This window comes from Tupaia chinensis, unplaced genomic scaffold (genome assembly GCF_000334495.1).
Source record: "Tupaia chinensis unplaced genomic scaffold, TupChi_1.0 Scaffold000185_1, whole genome shotgun sequence".
NCBI lineage: Eukaryota > Metazoa > Chordata > Mammalia > Scandentia > Tupaiidae > Tupaia > Tupaia belangeri.
In genome coordinates, this window is record NW_006159660.1 from 3,488,658 (window position 1) to 3,505,993 (window position 17,336).

At 34.5% G+C, this 17,336-nt stretch overlaps 1 protein-coding gene and 1 pseudogene across 2 annotated transcripts in view; one reads left to right on the top strand and one right to left on the bottom strand.

The window, feature by feature from the left end:
* The window catches only part of STXBP5L (syntaxin binding protein 5L), a 376,137-nt gene that overhangs the window by 266,750 nt on the left and 92,051 nt on the right, over positions 1-17,336 (bottom strand). For both annotated transcript variants that reach the window (XM_006146699.2, XM_006146698.2), the window contains exons 3-4: positions 10,228-10,309; positions 5,922-6,022 (exon numbers count right to left, since the gene is read on the bottom strand). In XM_006146699.2, the coding sequence (XP_006146761.1) occupies positions 5,922-6,022; positions 10,228-10,309 (183 nt within the window). The remainder of the gene's footprint in view (positions 1-5,921; positions 6,023-10,227; positions 10,310-17,336) is intronic.
* Positions 15,851-16,890, top strand: LOC102499856 (UAP56-interacting factor pseudogene; annotated as a pseudogene).

The following is a 17,336-nucleotide window of genomic DNA, read 5'->3' on the forward strand; positions in this document are numbered from 1 at the left end:
TACCTAGAATTACTATATGATAGACAAAATTAAAAAAAAAAAAAAGACCATTTAGTTGAATTTCATTCATGGTCTTACAGGGCTATTAATCAAGTAACCAGCCAGTGAAAATTTCACTAGATTTTGTTGTCTGTTGTTAGTTAGAAAACTGTTGAACATAAGTTAAATTTTCTTTTGGAGAGGTTTTTGCTATAAGGCACGTGCGCTCGGTGCGAGTTTAAGCCACCAGGTCCGGGACTCAAACCGCGGTCAACTCCATGGGAGTCCAACGACATAGCCATTACACCAACTGCTGATCCCCATAAGTTAAATTTTTTAAAAAGTCAAATCTCTGCGATTACAAAAATGACTTACCAATAATCCCAGTCAAGATAGTAAAATTATGATATGCTAAAATATAATAAATATTTTTAGTTGGAAAGCCATATGGTCTCTGTTGCAACAATTCTTATAGTACAAAAATAGCCATCAATAATAAATAAACCAGTGAACATAGGTTTATTCCAATAAAACTTTATTTTTAAAATGATAGTGGGTCACATGTGACCCATGAGCCACAGTTTGCTAATTCCAAATGTAAAACATTAAATTTTTATTTTGATATGTAGTATCATATAAAATGGATTACCTGATATTCTCAAGAGAACTGCTTAAATAGCTTACTTTTTCATTAGAAAGCACAGAATATTGACTTTATCTTGATTTCCCCCAACATATTATTTATTATCTATTATATAAGCAAAGATTATAACATTTTTATAATCTTACAGTTATTGTGAAATTGCTTGGAATGAGCAAGAAATACATATGGTCAAAGATGTATGAGGAATCATTGGTTCTTAACTCACATTGTCATATAATATACTAAGAGTAATGACTGACATGTAGAATATTTATTAATATAATAATAATTTCACAAGTACTATATGCCTGTATATGTGGTAGAGATAAAAAATTTATAAGGTATTCCTATCCCCCTGGAAATTTAGAATTAAAATATCATTTGGCAAAACTAAATAATGATAATTAATAGTATCAGTTTGTTTATATAAGATTGAGTCAGAAATATCCTTTCTTGCACTAAAGTTTCAAACTTATTTCTTCATTAAAACTGAAATAGCAAAAGACAAAGAACTTAGTCTTGAAAACCGTTACTTTAGTTTCTTTAGCTGTTCTTGAAATAATTACTTCATCATCTAATATTCTCTATCTTTTCTCTAACAGGAGTCATTAGTAATGCAAGCATTTTATACCATACTCAGTAATATTTAATTCTCTATTCTTTTTTACTCGACTTAAAAAATTATGAAGCCTTTCTCCCACTGAGAAAGAATGGTCATTGGAGAAAAATAATCTCCACTGATGAACTTTCTCATCTATTCTGGAACAGATATCAAGATATTTAATGATATAATTGCATCTACACATATATTGAGGTTAGGACCAGAGACTGAGGGGAAAAAAAAAAAGAACTATATTAAGGAATACATTAAAAATCCACATTTCAGTGTTCTTTTTCTTTTTTCAAGAGATTTTTGCCATAGGGTGTATGTGCTTCCTGGAGAGACAGAGAGGGACAGAGAAAGAGAAAGTGAGAAATCACCCACAGAAGGGGCTGACCAAACCACAATCCCTTCTCCATTCTCTTCTCAGGATTTTGGGCGCACACGCACAAGCACCTGGCATGAGTTTCAAAGCGCCAGATCCAGACTCAAACACAGTTGGCCTTGTGGAAGTCCAGCACCTTAACTACTATCCAACCTGTTGGCCTCTCTGCATTTTAGTTTTAAAAAGCAACAATTGCTAAAGTATGTAATTGAAAAAACCTGGTTTAAAATAGTTCAAATTTAAAAAAAAAAAAAAAGAAAAAAAGATTTGCTTGGCCTTAAATTCAATATAAAGTAATAGTTCTACTATAACCAAGAATTACAAAATTAAATAGCCTTAAGGGGACTTAGCTGGGAGGTGAGAATTTGGTGGTGGTATCCAAAATCACAGGGGATTGTGGTCACAAGGGCCTAGACAACCCTTCCCCTAAACTCTAGACTGGGTCAGGGAGCTTGGGTGAAGAGCTGCCTCTATTCAGGCCAGGTCTCTCTCTGCTCCCTGTGGTTACTGGAACAAAATGGTAGTTCTGAGGGCAAAGCCAGTCCCTCCTCCCACATCCTATATGGGCAGGGAGCATAGGTGAAGAGCTGCCTCTGGTTGGGTCTGCTTTCCTTCTGCTCCTAGTTGGGGGGAGGATAAAGTAGCATTGGCATAAGAAAGATCAATCTTCCTACTTTCTTACCCTGTGGGTGCCGGAACTCAGGTCAGTCATTTCAAGGGCCAAAACAGTCTCTCCTCCCACACCTAAAACTGAGCAGGGGCTTGGGTGAAGAGCTGCCCCTTTCCCTCTGCTCCTTTTTACCCTGTTCATGTTTAAGTTTAAAACTGTATTTGTAAGGAATCCAGATAGCACCCACCAGAAGTGACTAGAATATTTAAACTCAGTTGCTGCCTTCAAAGATAGTAAGACCAGGGACCAGCAGTTAGCGTAATGGCTATGTCGCTGGACTCCCATGTAGTCGACCGCAGTTCGTGTCCCGGACCCGGTGGCTTAAACTCACACCGGGCACGTGTGCGTATGTGCCCAAAATCCCAAGAGGAGAATGGAGGAGAAGGGATTGCGGCATGGCCATCCCCCCTGGGGGGTGATTTCTCGCTTTCTATCTCTCTATCTCTGTCTGTCTGGCGAGTGCACGTGCCCTATAGCAAAAAAGAAAAAAAAAAAAAAAGATAATAAGACCAAAGGATAAAGGTGCCTTAATAAAATCAACTAAAACTTACTGCATAAACTATATAACCTGAAGCATACAACATAAGCACAAGGGTATATAAAAAAAAAAACTTGCATAATTAAATGGTTACTATCAAAGGGTTTGGAGGCTGTTCCAAGAGATGCTTGTTCTCCTTTATAAACTTGAACCTCCCATTCACCATGCAGAGATATTTCCCCTTCTACAATAAATTGTGATAGTTAAAAAATATTCTCAAGTCACATGATGATGTGTATTTATCTTTTTCAAAAAGGTAAGTATCACATTTTTCGTAAGCAGTGAAGTATAGGTTCCTATGATTTTAATCTTGTACCAACTCTGTCAGCTTGTTCTTTTATTTTACTACCAACCAATCCACTTCAATTAAGATAATAAAATTATAATTAGAAAGTATTATACTGGGGCTGGCAGGTGGTGTGGTGGTTAAAGTGTTGGATTTCCAGATGGTTGCCACTGGTTCAAGCCCCAGACTAGGTAGCTTGTTTTTCACTTTCTCTCTCTCTCTCTCTATCCCTTTCTGGTCAATTTTTTAAAATAATAATAAATTAAATTAAATTAAATAATTATTTTTAAAAAGACATTGTCACTATCAATTATTTTGTCTCCTTAAAAAGTCCATAAAAGGACCCAAAGTATTCCCTTTAACATTCTAATTGTAAAAGGGGAGAGAAACTCACTCCATCCATTGCCAAAAATATGTAGGGTCAGATCTACTTAAAGCATTGAAACAAACCAAATTTAAAAAGTCTTAACAGCAGAAAAAGATATAAAATCAATATGGTAGCAGAATTGTTGATATTTTTATGGTAAAGTAAAAGAAATTGTATAAAAAACTTTGACCCTAAAAATCTTTAGTATCTTGAAATTTCTTCTACAATACTCATTTTAAATTTTAAAATAATCAAAATTAGATCTAATTTAAAGAAAAAAGTCCTGTCTACTTTTAGCAAAATTGCAAAATTCTAAAATATAAACTCCCTTTTTCTTATAAAATACTGAATTTTGAAAATACAGTGTGATGAAAGAAACTATAGAGAAAAACTACAGAGGCAAGACATTTATAGGACATACAAATACATTGTTGTCTGTTGACAATAACAGCACAGTATTCTCAGCTGTACCAGTGTGAGTTATATTGGTTCTGGGTAAATTCACTTTAAAAGCCACGTGATGTACAATGATTGAATGTATAAAAAAAACTAGGTCAAAAAAATTTCATTGATGCTGAATCCTAAAATATAGAGATGTTTTTCTCATGAATATTATTCATAATATTTAAGGTTAATGACTTAATATTATGTTCATGACAATAAAAATAGTGTGTGTGTAAGAAAGAATGTCTGTATATGTATACATATGTGTGTGTGTATATATATATATATATATAATTGACATATATATATATATACACACACATATACAATTGCTGTCCTTTTTTTTCCCACCATATTTATTTTTTTTCACCATGTTTTACTTTATTAAGTTCTGCCTTTATAGTGGTGAATCCTCATAAACCTCTATCATTCAGTAAAATAAAATATGTACTATTTTGTGACTTAGCCCAGGGACTGCTTGCGTCCATTTTTTATTTGAATGGCATTTGGTAGTCTGTATAAATTTACTTCTCCGAGATTTCTCTTCTTGTCATTAACATCAAATTTTTCTGTGAGGTTCCTTCCTATTCACTCCAAAGACTGTTCCCTAAATAATAAATAATTATCATATTACTTTATGTAGCTAAATTCTACTACAAATTTTACTTTATTTCTAGGTGGATTATTGGTGAATACATAATGATGTGCCCAAAATCCCAAGAAGAGAATGGAGAAGAAGGAATTGTGGTAGGGCCATCTACTCTGGGTGAGGGGGTGATTTCTCACTTTTCCTCTCTCTCTTTCTCTGTTCTCTCTGGCAAGTGCATCCACCCTATAGAAAAAAACTTTAAAAAATATGGTACAGTTTATTACAAATAAATTCTAAGAATATATTCATTTAATTTCCTCTTTTTAATCATGAAAGAATCTAAATATTTCCTCCCCAAAATATGAAAAAATTTTACACTGAAGACAGTTAAGATGCAGGGCAGCTCTCTGCCTTTCCTCTGTTCATCTAAAAGCAGGACTGAGATTTACAAAGACAAAGGCTCCTTATCAGCTCAGAATCAGTGGTGCCAGTGTCTGTGAAAAATCTTTCTCTCATTAATGCCCTCCCATAAATTTACCTTCCTATATTTTCCCACCTTTGGAAGTCTGGGACTGCTTTCCTCTTTGTCCTGGCACCTCTCTAAAATGTAATGCTCTTTGTTAAAAGATCTTATATAAACTGGACTCTAAACCACAGCTTTGACCTACATCCTCTCTTCTGCCCCTCTGCATGATGTGTACTGCAGGAGTTAATAAACTTGCTTAGTTTTCTCTTGTTATATGCTTTTTTGTAGCAGGAGTTTTTCCCAACTATTAATACAAACCTATGAGAATTAAAATATTTTTTTTTACCCTTCATATATAAATATTTTATTCTAAAATGAGACCTGAATTCTGATCAAGTTATTATCTTTGAAAATATTAATCTTGGACAGTTAGTGTTACTTGAGGGTACTAAATTTTTTTGGACACATAAAACCTTCGTCTCTGTATTATTATTTTTTTTTACTGTAAAAATATTTCAAGTGAAAGGGTTACAGTACAGAAGGTACCTGTGATTAAAAGGTATAAAAGCATGTTAACTATTTACTTGACCTTTAAACTTCAGGTTTAGGCTTTCAGTACCCTAGCCCAGGAAAAAGAATATGTCATTGCTGAAGTATTGGTTTAGAGCTAGGAGAACAAAAAGTTTAGGTGTTCACTATTAGTGATAACTGAATCTATAGTGATTATGCTTTTTCTATAAAATGAAGCTATTATAAAAGACAGTATATGCATGCATTATTTCTAGTTACCGAGATTATAATAATAAAAGTCTGTCACATTTGCCTGAAATTTGTTCAGGAAATTCTGACAGTTACTTAGGATCAATTTTTACAAGTAGAATTGCTGGTTCATATTAAACATTTTCATATTGAAATATGGATTTAAAACATTGTTTTAACTTATATGTTCTTACCGTTCTCGGTTAAATTTAAGAGAATGAAGAATAGCTGGCCTTTTTTGTCTAAGGTTCCACAAATGAAGTGTATCATCCGAACTTGCACTCACCAAAGCACCCTGGAACAAAAAAAAAAAAAAAAAAAAAAGGACAACATAAGTTACTTACTTAATGTAGGATGCTTTTGTTTTGTTTTGTGAAGCACTAAACAAGCTAACTTACTGATTTTTTTTCACTGCATGAAGTTATTTATGTCTATGTAACCTAGAAACATAAGAAAGATCAGCTATAGATACTTCAATCAGGAAGGTTAAAAATGCTAAGAGTGGAAGAGGAAAGTGACCTATTGTGTATGAATGATCAGGATGACTAGTTCAAAGAATATCAATATGCAATAAAGAGGAATAATTACTGTGACCACTAAAGGTTTCTGTACTTTGTGAATAATAAATTTTAATTTTTTGCTTCACTATTCACATATCTACTATACAGTTTTACAGAAAATCAAATATCTCACCAGTTTTATAAATTGAATGCAGATGATATAGAAATTCTCCTTTCTAAGAATTTTCTGTATAGTGAGTGAGTATATATCTAAAGTACATTTGGTGTAATTTAATTTGCTTCTTCTAGTTCAAAGTGCTTCATCTATTATTAAAAAAAAAAAAGTATTTATAAGAAAATAAATATTTCTCCACAGTGGCCATCCCCCCTGGTGTGTGTGTGGGTGATTTCTTGCTTTCTGTCTCTCTGTTTCTCTCTGACTCTCCAGAGAGCGTACGCACCCTATAGCAGGAATTCTTCTTAAAAAAAAAAAATATATATATATATATATATATATATATTTTTTTTTTTTAAGAAGAATTCCTGCTATAGGGTGCGTACGCTCTCTGGAGAGTCAGAGAGAAACAGAGAGACAGAAAGCAAGAAATCACCCACACACACACCAGGGGGGATGGCCACACCACAATCCCTTCTCCTCCATTCTCCTCTCGGGATTTTGGGTATGCATGCACATGCACCCAGCCTGAATTTTAAGCCTCTGGGTCTGGAACTTAAATTACAGTTGACTATGTGAGAGTCCAGCGATGTAACCATTATGTCATTTACTGGTCCCCAAATAAATCATATTTCAAATACAGTAGGATGCTTTCTTTCTCTTAATAGGGCAGAAAACATTTTGACAGACAACTAGCTACGTTTGTATAATTTTATATATATATGCTTAAGCTGAGTTAAGCAAAAGTATCTTAAAATAAGTCAGAACTTTTACTGTACTGACAGTTTTGCAGCTGAAAATATCAATGGTTGCCCTATGACAGAGCCTAAGCTACCCTAGAGTATTGAATGTGTTCTCTAAAAGTGATCTTGCAGAACCATAATGATCCTGAAATTCCTAAATATTTTTCACATTTTCCAAAATCCTTGTTATGAGTAATCTTTCATAGCATCTGATAATAATCTCAGACATAAAAATAACAATCCTATTTAGAAGCCAAGAAGTACTATATTGAAAATTCTAGTATTTATTTCTTCTCTAGGAATTAGAGGAGAGAGGAAGATAGGGATATAAATGACCTTCCATAACAAACCTTAGGTCAAAATGCTCATGAAGCCTGTGATAGTTCTCTTTATACTTTCAACTATTATTTTTAATCTCAGAAGTAGTTTTATTTAAAAAAAACTATATCAGTATATTCATAAAAATGTTTAAATTGTGTATAATTTTCATATTTACATATAAACATATAAATACACATGTTCAAATAGGTACATTTTAAAAAGGAACTCAGATAATTTCATATCATGCAGTAAGATGTACTTTATACATGCCTTGAGGATTTTTGTATTTACTTGTTCATTCTGTTTGCTTGCTTATAAATGGAGGAACTTCCAAAGTTTATTGGAAAATGGAATTACAGTATAAGTTTATTTAGGTGCAAAAAATTGTGAAATACATGCATAGGTTTTTTCATAGTACACATTTTCCATGAACTTTTTGATTACCTCGTGTATAACAAATTAGGAAGTTATTAGGATTGCAGGAAGCACTGGAGGTACTTTTTTATTTTTATTTTATTTTATTTTGAGATATAGTTACAGATCTCATTTCTCTGAGAGGTGTAAGTGCATTTGGGAGAGAGTAGGAATAAAACACAATATAAAGAACTAATAAAACATTCTCTACGAGAGAGTTATGTGCTATACAAAAGATATAACATGCTGAAGGCAATGGAATTAAAATATATAAATTCAATAATGTATTAGGCCATTGGAAAAATTATGGCATATTTTTTCTGTTTTTCTATGCAAAAATGTATCATGACTTTTCCAGTGACCCAATATCATTATAATACATGAATAATCTAGGGAGGAACTCAGTATAATTAATTCTGTAATAAAACTGGAAAGTAACTTATCAATGGGAGAACTGAACAGGACCTCTGAGGATAGTACCACCAACAAAGACCCACACACATGAAAATAATCCTATCAGCAGCATCTAGGGTTCATTTCAAAAGGAAAATGAACTGGGACCAGCAGATGGCATGGTGGTTAAAGTGCCGGATACTCCCACATGGTCAACCACGGTTTGAGTACCAGACCTGGTGGCTTACTTTCTCACTTTCCCTCTCTCCCCTCCCTCTACCTCTCTCTCTCTCTCTCTCTCTCTCTCTCTCTGTGTGTGTGTGTGTGTGTGTGGTCATATTAAAATAAATGAATGAATAAAAATAAAAATTAAATTAAAAAAATAAAAGCAAAGTGAACTTACTAGAAGCATTACATAGGAACATCTGTGAGAAAATTTAAAATTGAATAGAAATACTAGTTATAGGGTCAGAAACTGGGACATATGGAAAAGGTACAGAAATTGTGTGTGAGGTGGATCAGGGTGAGTGGTTCAGGATAAATGGTGCAGTCAATGCAATGTGGTTGAAGGCTTGTCTTCTTTTATTCTTAGTAGTGAAACTCAGGGACAAATGTAGGGCCTTGAAGACAATTATCAGAGAATAATACTCTGAGCAAATCACATGCAAACAAATCATGGCTGCCAGTATACATACACCTATGCAGAAGGCAAAAGGCTGAGATCCCTCAGGAACTTCAGAGTACCACTATCTCAGGAAAGTTGATATTCTAGATAATAATGACTACTTATGAAAATAAAATATTAGTTGATAGTTTCTCTGTTTTTTTTTTTTCCTTACCTCCCTCTCTCTTTTTTGGTACCCCATAGCAAGTGTTCCCACAAGGTAAAATATGCTAGGTTTGTCAATAAGGAGGGTCTCATAGCCTTCTGAAAAATATTTTGAACCAAGAGAGGTGTAAAGTGGACATTTGCCAATGTATCAAATTTTTCTTGCTTCAGGTAGTTCTGATATGGTGTTCTATGAGCAATTTTACCCGTATTTATAATTATAAATTTTTAGGGACATATATAGATGTAGACTTGTAGTTATATGCAAATATATGCAGAAACTAAAGTATCACCATCATGCAACTAAACTTTCTTTTAGCAATGAATTTAAACTTCTTAGTGGCTGAATTTGACATTGCATAATCTTTTAAATCATTTTTCATTGACTGGCTCATTACCATAAAAGAGATCTAGAAGACTCAAGAGCTACTGTAAAAGCCTGAGTCAAGAACACTATAAGTAGCCTTCAACTAATGGAAGATCTTAAACTTCCCAGAGCTTGAAAAAAATTTATTTTGGTTTTAGAGAGTTCTTTATCATCACAGTTCACTAAAAATGGGAATAGGATAGATAGCTAATTGTCATAATATCTATGAATACATAAATAAATACAAATGCATACATATCTCAGGAAATGCATATGGAAAATAGAAATAGATAAAAGAGCTCATAGGTAAATAAGCAAAAATATTATTTCATGGAAGATAAAGACAAAACATAAGTTATCACAAAAGTTAGTAAGGAAAATTAAATTGGTGATAGAAAAGTGGAGAAAAGAAAAGTTTAATAAGTATGAAACCAATCAAAGAACCTTATAGTTTTCCCTAAAAAGTCACTTAAATAATTAACTTAAACTATGCTACGAAGTAGCAATTGTGGTATATTCTGATGCATATTATACAATCTTTTTCCTTTAAAATTTAATAAATTAACAAATATGGAAGTATAATATTCTATGAAAAATGTGACCCTGAGTAATGCTTCATATCTGTGTATGTTTAAGCATTTATAATAATAATATTGAAATTATTTACATTAGTTAAAGTAGACGGTGTGTGTGTATGTGTGTGCGTGTGTTCATGCATGCACATATGCACATGAGTGCTTTAAAGAAAAAAATCTTACCTCATTGATCAAGAATTGGAGTTGTAGGACAGCTGCACCACTTTCATGTTGGCAGTAACAATCAACACCAGGTCTCCCAAGTCTAATGTAATAAAAGTCAAGGAGTCTAACATTTCAATTAGCACCAATATTAATGAGTAAAGGAGAAAGCAGCTTATTATTTAGCAATTTATATTTTGATTATCAGTTATCCTTATTTTTATAAATACAGAATTGAAAAATTAGTCTTAGCTCATGCAAATTAAATGGTATAGCACATGTATTTAATACTCCAGTGTTTAACCGAAGAATGATAGAAAGAGAGTGCTTCCTTCCCATGAAGCAAAACAAGAATTGGGAATCTATGCACAACTATTTCATTTAAAACTTACTTAATCGGTTAAACATTCCTTTTGCAGCCACCAGGTGGCGATGTAGTTGAGAGCGCAGGATTCCCACATGACTGACAGCACTTTGGTCCCAAACCTGGTGGCTTGCTTTCTCACTTTCCCTTTCTCTCTCTTTCTGTCTGGTCAAGTTAAAAAACAATAAAAATAACAAAAGAAATTTAAAAACAATTTCTTTCAATAAGTGAATTCAAAATGAATCCAAATTTTTAATGAAACAAATGAAATCATAAGGTTAGTTAGAAAAAGAAAGCTTAGGGGAACCAGCAGTTAGCGTAATGGCTATGTAGCTGGACTCCCATGTAGTCGACCGCGGTTCACGTCCCAGACCCGGTGGCTTAAAACTCACGCCGGGCGCGTGTGCGTGCGTGCCCAAGATCCTGAGAGGAGAATGGAGGAGAAGGGATTGCGGCATGACCATTCCCCCTGGGGGGTGATTTCTCGCTTTCTGTCTCTATGTCTCTCTCTGTCTGTCTGGTGAGCGCACGCGCCCTATAGCAAAAACCTCTCCAAAAAAAAAAAAGAAAGCTTAGGTAAATCTGTTGATGATCCTGCTATATAAAAAAAACCTTCCAAGCATAATTTCAAACCCATAGATCATAAAGAAATAGAGTGATATATTTGACTACGTAAAAAGGTAAAATTTCTCCTTGGAAAAAATATGATAGATAAGATAAAAAGATTAAAAAGTACTATAAAATAAATAATGACATTTTAGCAGTGATTATATTTTACAATTTAAGAACATATAAGGAAGAGAGAAAGAAGAGGAAGAACAAAAAAAAAAATGGCAGTAAGGAAGGGAAAATAAGAAAAAAAATAAAATAAAATTTTCTTATATATTCTTTTTTTTTTTTTAACTGCCAGAAGGTACATGCCACTGCCTGATAGAGAGAGAGAAGTGAGAGAAGAGAAAGCACCCCCCCCACCCCATAAGGCATAGTCACCTGTAATTACTGCTCCTTCATTTCTCAACCTGTCTGGATTTGGAGCGCGCGTGCGTACACACACATACACACACACACACGACAAGTTTGGTTTTCAAACTGTTGAGTTCAGGATTCAAACCATAGTCGGCCATGTGGGATTTGGCTCTCTTAACTACTAGACAATAGGACTAGCCTGCTTATTTATATATTTTACATCAAGTGATAAATGTTTTGGTATATTTATTTCCATGTAATATCAGATATTTCCTTCTATAAAGATGGAAATTATATGAGAGTTTGTACTTCTGTCCATAATAATGAAAGAAAGACTAGATTTACCCTAACATTTAAAATGATGAAAAATCTGGGCAAAATTTATGTAACAACAGTTTCAGACATTGTAAGACATTCAGACATTCTCAAGTAGGAAATGACATTGATTCCCAAATGACAGGAAAAAAAATATTAGGTGAATCTTCTAATTGTCCTAGCTTACTGCCTAGAGTTGCCAGGCTGCAAGATATGGAAGGGTAACCCAGATGAAATCTAGTAGGCTCACGCAGTTGACACTGCAGAACTAAGAGTTTGGAGAGGCCATGTTCATTGGGGTTCACAAAACAAACAAGAAAAATTCATTCACAAAAAGAGCTTTAGAGTTGTGCAGGAGAATTCTGCTTGAACCTTTAGCTAAGTACTGATTAGAGAATATATTTGAAGAAACTCCTTGAGATTGGGGAAAGAACAAACCAAGAAGGAACCAATGTCTTTTTTTTTTTTTTTTTTTTGAGAGGAAAAAACGCGTACGCTCTCCAGAGAGACAGAGAGAGACAGAGAGATAGAAAGTGAGAAATCACCCCCCAGGGGGGATGGCCATGCCACAATCCCTTCTCCTCCATTCTCCTCTCAGGATCTTGGGCAGGCACGCACACACGCTTGGCGTGAGTTTAAGCCACCGGGTCCGGGACTCGAACCGCAGTTGACTACGTGGGAATCCAGCAACATAGCCATTACGCTAACTGCTGGTCCCCCAGTGTCCTTCTTAAAGAATAAACCAAAGTAAAGAGCAAACAACTTTATTTTTTAAGAACATTTTCAAAACAACAAATTAAGAACAAAGAAAGTTTGTGTGGGACCAGAAATTTTTCATGTTCCCAGGGGCCAAAGTGGAAACCACAGAATTCACAGGGCTTTATAAAAAAAAATTTAGAACAATATTGCCTTAGTACTAGGGAAAATTCAACATTATAATAAAGCCAAGACTGGCTACTTATACCTAAAAGCAGGCCACAAAAGAATCAAGCAGTTTCCATGCAATTTAGCTCCACCTAGAACAAAGATCAAGAATAATCATGAGCGAACCAGCAGTTAGCGTAATGGCTATGTGGCTGGACTCCCACGTAGTCAACCGCGGTTCGCGTCCTGGACCCGGTGGCTTAAAACTCATGCCGGGCACGTGTGCATGCGTGCCCAAGATCCCGAGAGGAGAATGGAGGAGAAGGGATTGCGGCATGACCATCCCCCCTGGGGGGTGATTTCCTGCTTTCTGTCTCTATGTCTCTCTCTGTCTGTCTGGCAAGCACATGCGCCCTATAGCAAAAATCTCTCCAAAAAAAAAAGAATAATCATGATAATTAAAAAAAAACAAAAAACTCCAGCACCTACAAAAGTAAAATTCAAAAAGTATGATATTCAATCAGATATTCTGAGAAGCAAAAAATATGCCCATCATAAGGAGAAAAATCAAATAATATAAACAGACCCATAAATGCAACAGAGCAAAAATAAGTGATATTGAAACATTCATTATGCTATATTATATAAGTTGAAAAAAATGGACAAAAGATTGAGTATATTAAAAAGATGTATGGAAGATCGATCTCAAGTAGAACACACAGAGAGATTTAAAAAATACATTGAAAATAGTACCCCTGAATACAGATAGCTGAATGTGGCTGTAACTGGAGTAACAAAGAAGAGGAAAGTGGGTAGGGAGACAGAAAATATTTGAAAAAATGATGATCAAAATATTTATTCAGGGCCAGCCTATGTGGCACAGTTGGTAAAGTACCGTACTGGTATCTCGACTTCAGATCCAGGTTGACCTAAGACACACCAGGCATGTGCGTGCATGTCCAGGATTTTGGTGGGCTACGTAGTCAACCGCGGTTCGCGTCCTGGACCCGGTGGCTTAAAACCCATGCCGGGCACGTGTGCATGCATGCCCAAGATCCCGAGAGGAGAATGGAGGAGAAGGGATTGCGGCATGACCATCCCCCCTGGGGGGTGATTTCCTGCTTTCTGTCTCTATGTCTCTCTCTGTCTGTCTGGCAAGCACATGCGCCCTATAGCAAAAATCCTCCAAAAAAAAAAAGAATAATCATGATAATTAAAAAAAAAAAAAAAACTCCAGCACCTACAAAAGTAAAATTCAAAAAGTATGATATTCAATCAGATATTCTGAGAAGCAAAAAATATGCCCATCATAAGGAGAAAAATCAAATAATATAAACAGACCCATAAATGCAACAGAGCAAAAATAAGTGATATTGAAACATTCATTATGCTATATTATATAAGTTGAAAAAAATGGACAAAAGATTGAGTATATTAAAAAGATGTATGGAAGATCGATCTCAAGTAGAACACACAGAGAGATTTAAAAAATACATTGAAAATAGTACCCCTGAATACAGATAGCTGAATGTGGCTGTAACTGGAGTAACAAAGAAGAGGAAAGTGGGTAGGGAGACAGAAAATATTTGAAAAAATGATGATCAAAATATTTATTCAGGGCCAGCCTATGTGGCACAGTTGGTAAAGTACCGTACTGGTATCTCGACTTCAGATCCAGGTTGACCTAAGACACACCAGGCATGTGCGTGCATGTCCAGGATTTTGGTGGGCTAGAAGACTGGAGGAAGGGGATGTGATATGACCAGGCCCTGTGGAGGGTGTTTTCTTCTCTCCCTCCCCTCTCTCTCTCTCACATGCTCACGACACATGTGCTCTACCATGAACAGCAACAAAAATCATATATTTTCCCCTAAAGACAAAAGAAAATAAAGGTATTTTTAAGACATATAAAACAAATAATCAATTACCAAAGACCTGTACTAAAAGAACTATTCAAGCAGATGGAAAAGGATACCAGATATCTGGATATGAAAAAAAAAAAATCTAGATATCTAAGAAGGACTAGAGAGCATTGCAAGTGGTAAATACATGGAGAAATATAAAATACTTTTTAAAATTATTTTTAAAACATCATGATTTAAAGTAAAAATATGATAGTGCATTTATGATTTCTATCATAGGTAGTAAAATGATGTCAACATTAACACAAAAGCCAGTAGAAGGGGAAATTGAAACATACTATTGTAAAGCATTTATACTATTCGTGTAGGAGTACAGTACTAAATAAATGTAAACTATAAGTTAAAGATGTATAACATAAGCCATAATTTAATCACTAAAAAGAAAAAGAGTTATAGCTAATAAGCTAACAAAGAGGTTAAAATGGAATCATTAAAAAAAAAACGACAAAATAAGACACAAAAGAGAGATACAAAATTAATAACTAGCTAGATAAACAGGAGACAAATTACATGATAGTATATTTAAACTCAACCTTATGAACACAACACTAAATGTATGTATACAAACACTTCAATTAAAATGCAACGATTGTTATTATAAAAAATAAGACTCAACTATATGCTACATACAGAAACCCTCTTTAAACACACCATTTGATGAAAAGTGAAAACATGGAAAATTATACACCATGTTAACACAAACCAAAGCATAGATAGAAGATAGACTAATATAAGACAAAGTAGACTTCAGAAACAGAATATATTACCAGAATTAAAGATGGTCACTTCATAATAATAAATCGGTCAATTCATTAAAAGGACATAAAAATCCTAAACTTTAGGTACCTAATAACAGAAATGAAAAATACATGATACATGAGGAAGTACACAAATCCACAATTATAATTGGAGTTTTAACATTCTGTTCTCAATAACTTCTAAAAGACAGAAAATCAGTAAGAACAAAGAAGTAAAACATTATCAATCAATTTGACCTAATTGATGTATAAACAAACAACCTAGCAGTAGAATATATATTCTTTTTAAATATAAATGGAGTATTTACTGAGAAAGAAAAAATATACGATATAAAATAAGTCTTAAAGAATTTAAAACTATTGAACTCATAAAAAATGTTCTTGGACTATAATGGAATTAAATTAAAAATTAATAACAAGTAGGCAGCTAGTCTTCGAGCAAGAGTGAGGGTGGCAGGCCTCCATCTCTGGCCTTCGTGGCTGACTGTTCAGCGCAACGTCTCCAGCCATGAGCCGGTTTGGTACCCGGTTGGTGGGAGCCACAGTGACCCCCTCGCTGCCGTCGAAAGTTCACAGCAATGAAAACCTCAACAAAATTTATCTGTCTTTGGATGATTTCATCAAATTGAATCGAAAGGAAGGAAAGAAGCAGAATTTTCCAAGACTGAATAGAAGATTCCAGCAAAGTGGTGTCGGGCAATTCAGGATGAGAGTACGGGGGTTATCCAACAGAATTCTGGTTTGGGTAAGACTAATCTGAGCCGTAGAGTAAGAGTAATGCCTGGGAAGAGACGTCCTTATGGAGTTATCACAGGCCTTGCAGCTAGGAAGGCAACTGGAATTCGAAAATGAATTAGCCCTATGAAATCATCCAACTCTAAATGACAAGAATATAGAACAATATTTTCCAGTGTTAAAAAGGAAGGCAATCTTCTGAAACAAAATGAAGTGCAGAGGAAGCCAATTGCAGTTCTCAAGAGACCTAACCAGTTAAATAGAAAAAATAATATTCCAGCTAATTTTTCCAAAAATGTAAATAAGTTAAGTCATCAGAAAGACACTCGTCAGGCAACTTTTCTTTTCAGAAGAGTCCTGAAGGTTCAGCCCAGTTGAACACAGAACAACTGCTAGACGCTGTAGTAGCAAAGAGAACTCGTCAATGGTCGTCTTCTACCACAACTGGAGGAATTTTGACTGTATCCATTGATAATCCTGGAGCATTGCGATGTCCTGTAACTCAGAAACCGTGATTAACTCATACTGTTGTACCCTCGTTCTTAACAAAATGGGAGCAATCTAATGTAAAGGAAGTTCCTAAAGGTGTCCCCTACAATTTGATATCAACAGTGTTGGAAAACAGACAGGGATGACTTTGAATGAACAATTTGGGATCCTGAAAGAGCAAAGAGCTACTCTCATGTTCAACAAAGGAGGAAGTCGTTTTGTAACAGACTTTGGAATAGATCTCATCTATGTCAGAAGGACTTTTGATTGATGACTATGAAAAGCTGAATTGCTTGAAGAGTTCATCACATAAATTCAAAAAGCTTCAAAATATTCACAAGCCTAAGTAACTCTTTATTTTTATTTTTGAAAAATTTTTTAAACATCTGTCTAAAAAAACAAAACAAAACAAAACACCCTAAAGAATAATAGGGAATATACCTATCTGTTCTTAAAGATTTCATGGTTGGTCCAGACAAAACAATTCTGTATTTGACTTCTTTGGTTCCTCATGCAGCAGAAAGACAAAAAGATAGAAATGAGTAATTTTTTATGACAGAGGTATTTAGGATGTCATTGCCTTTGCCTGTTTTTTAGACATTGTCTTGGTAAATCTTGGTCTTCAGAAATGTGAGGAGGTCCCATTGTTGCTGTCACTTATTCTTTAATGGTGTGCTGTGATAAGTACAGTTGCCTTTTCTTTATTAGAGATATTTA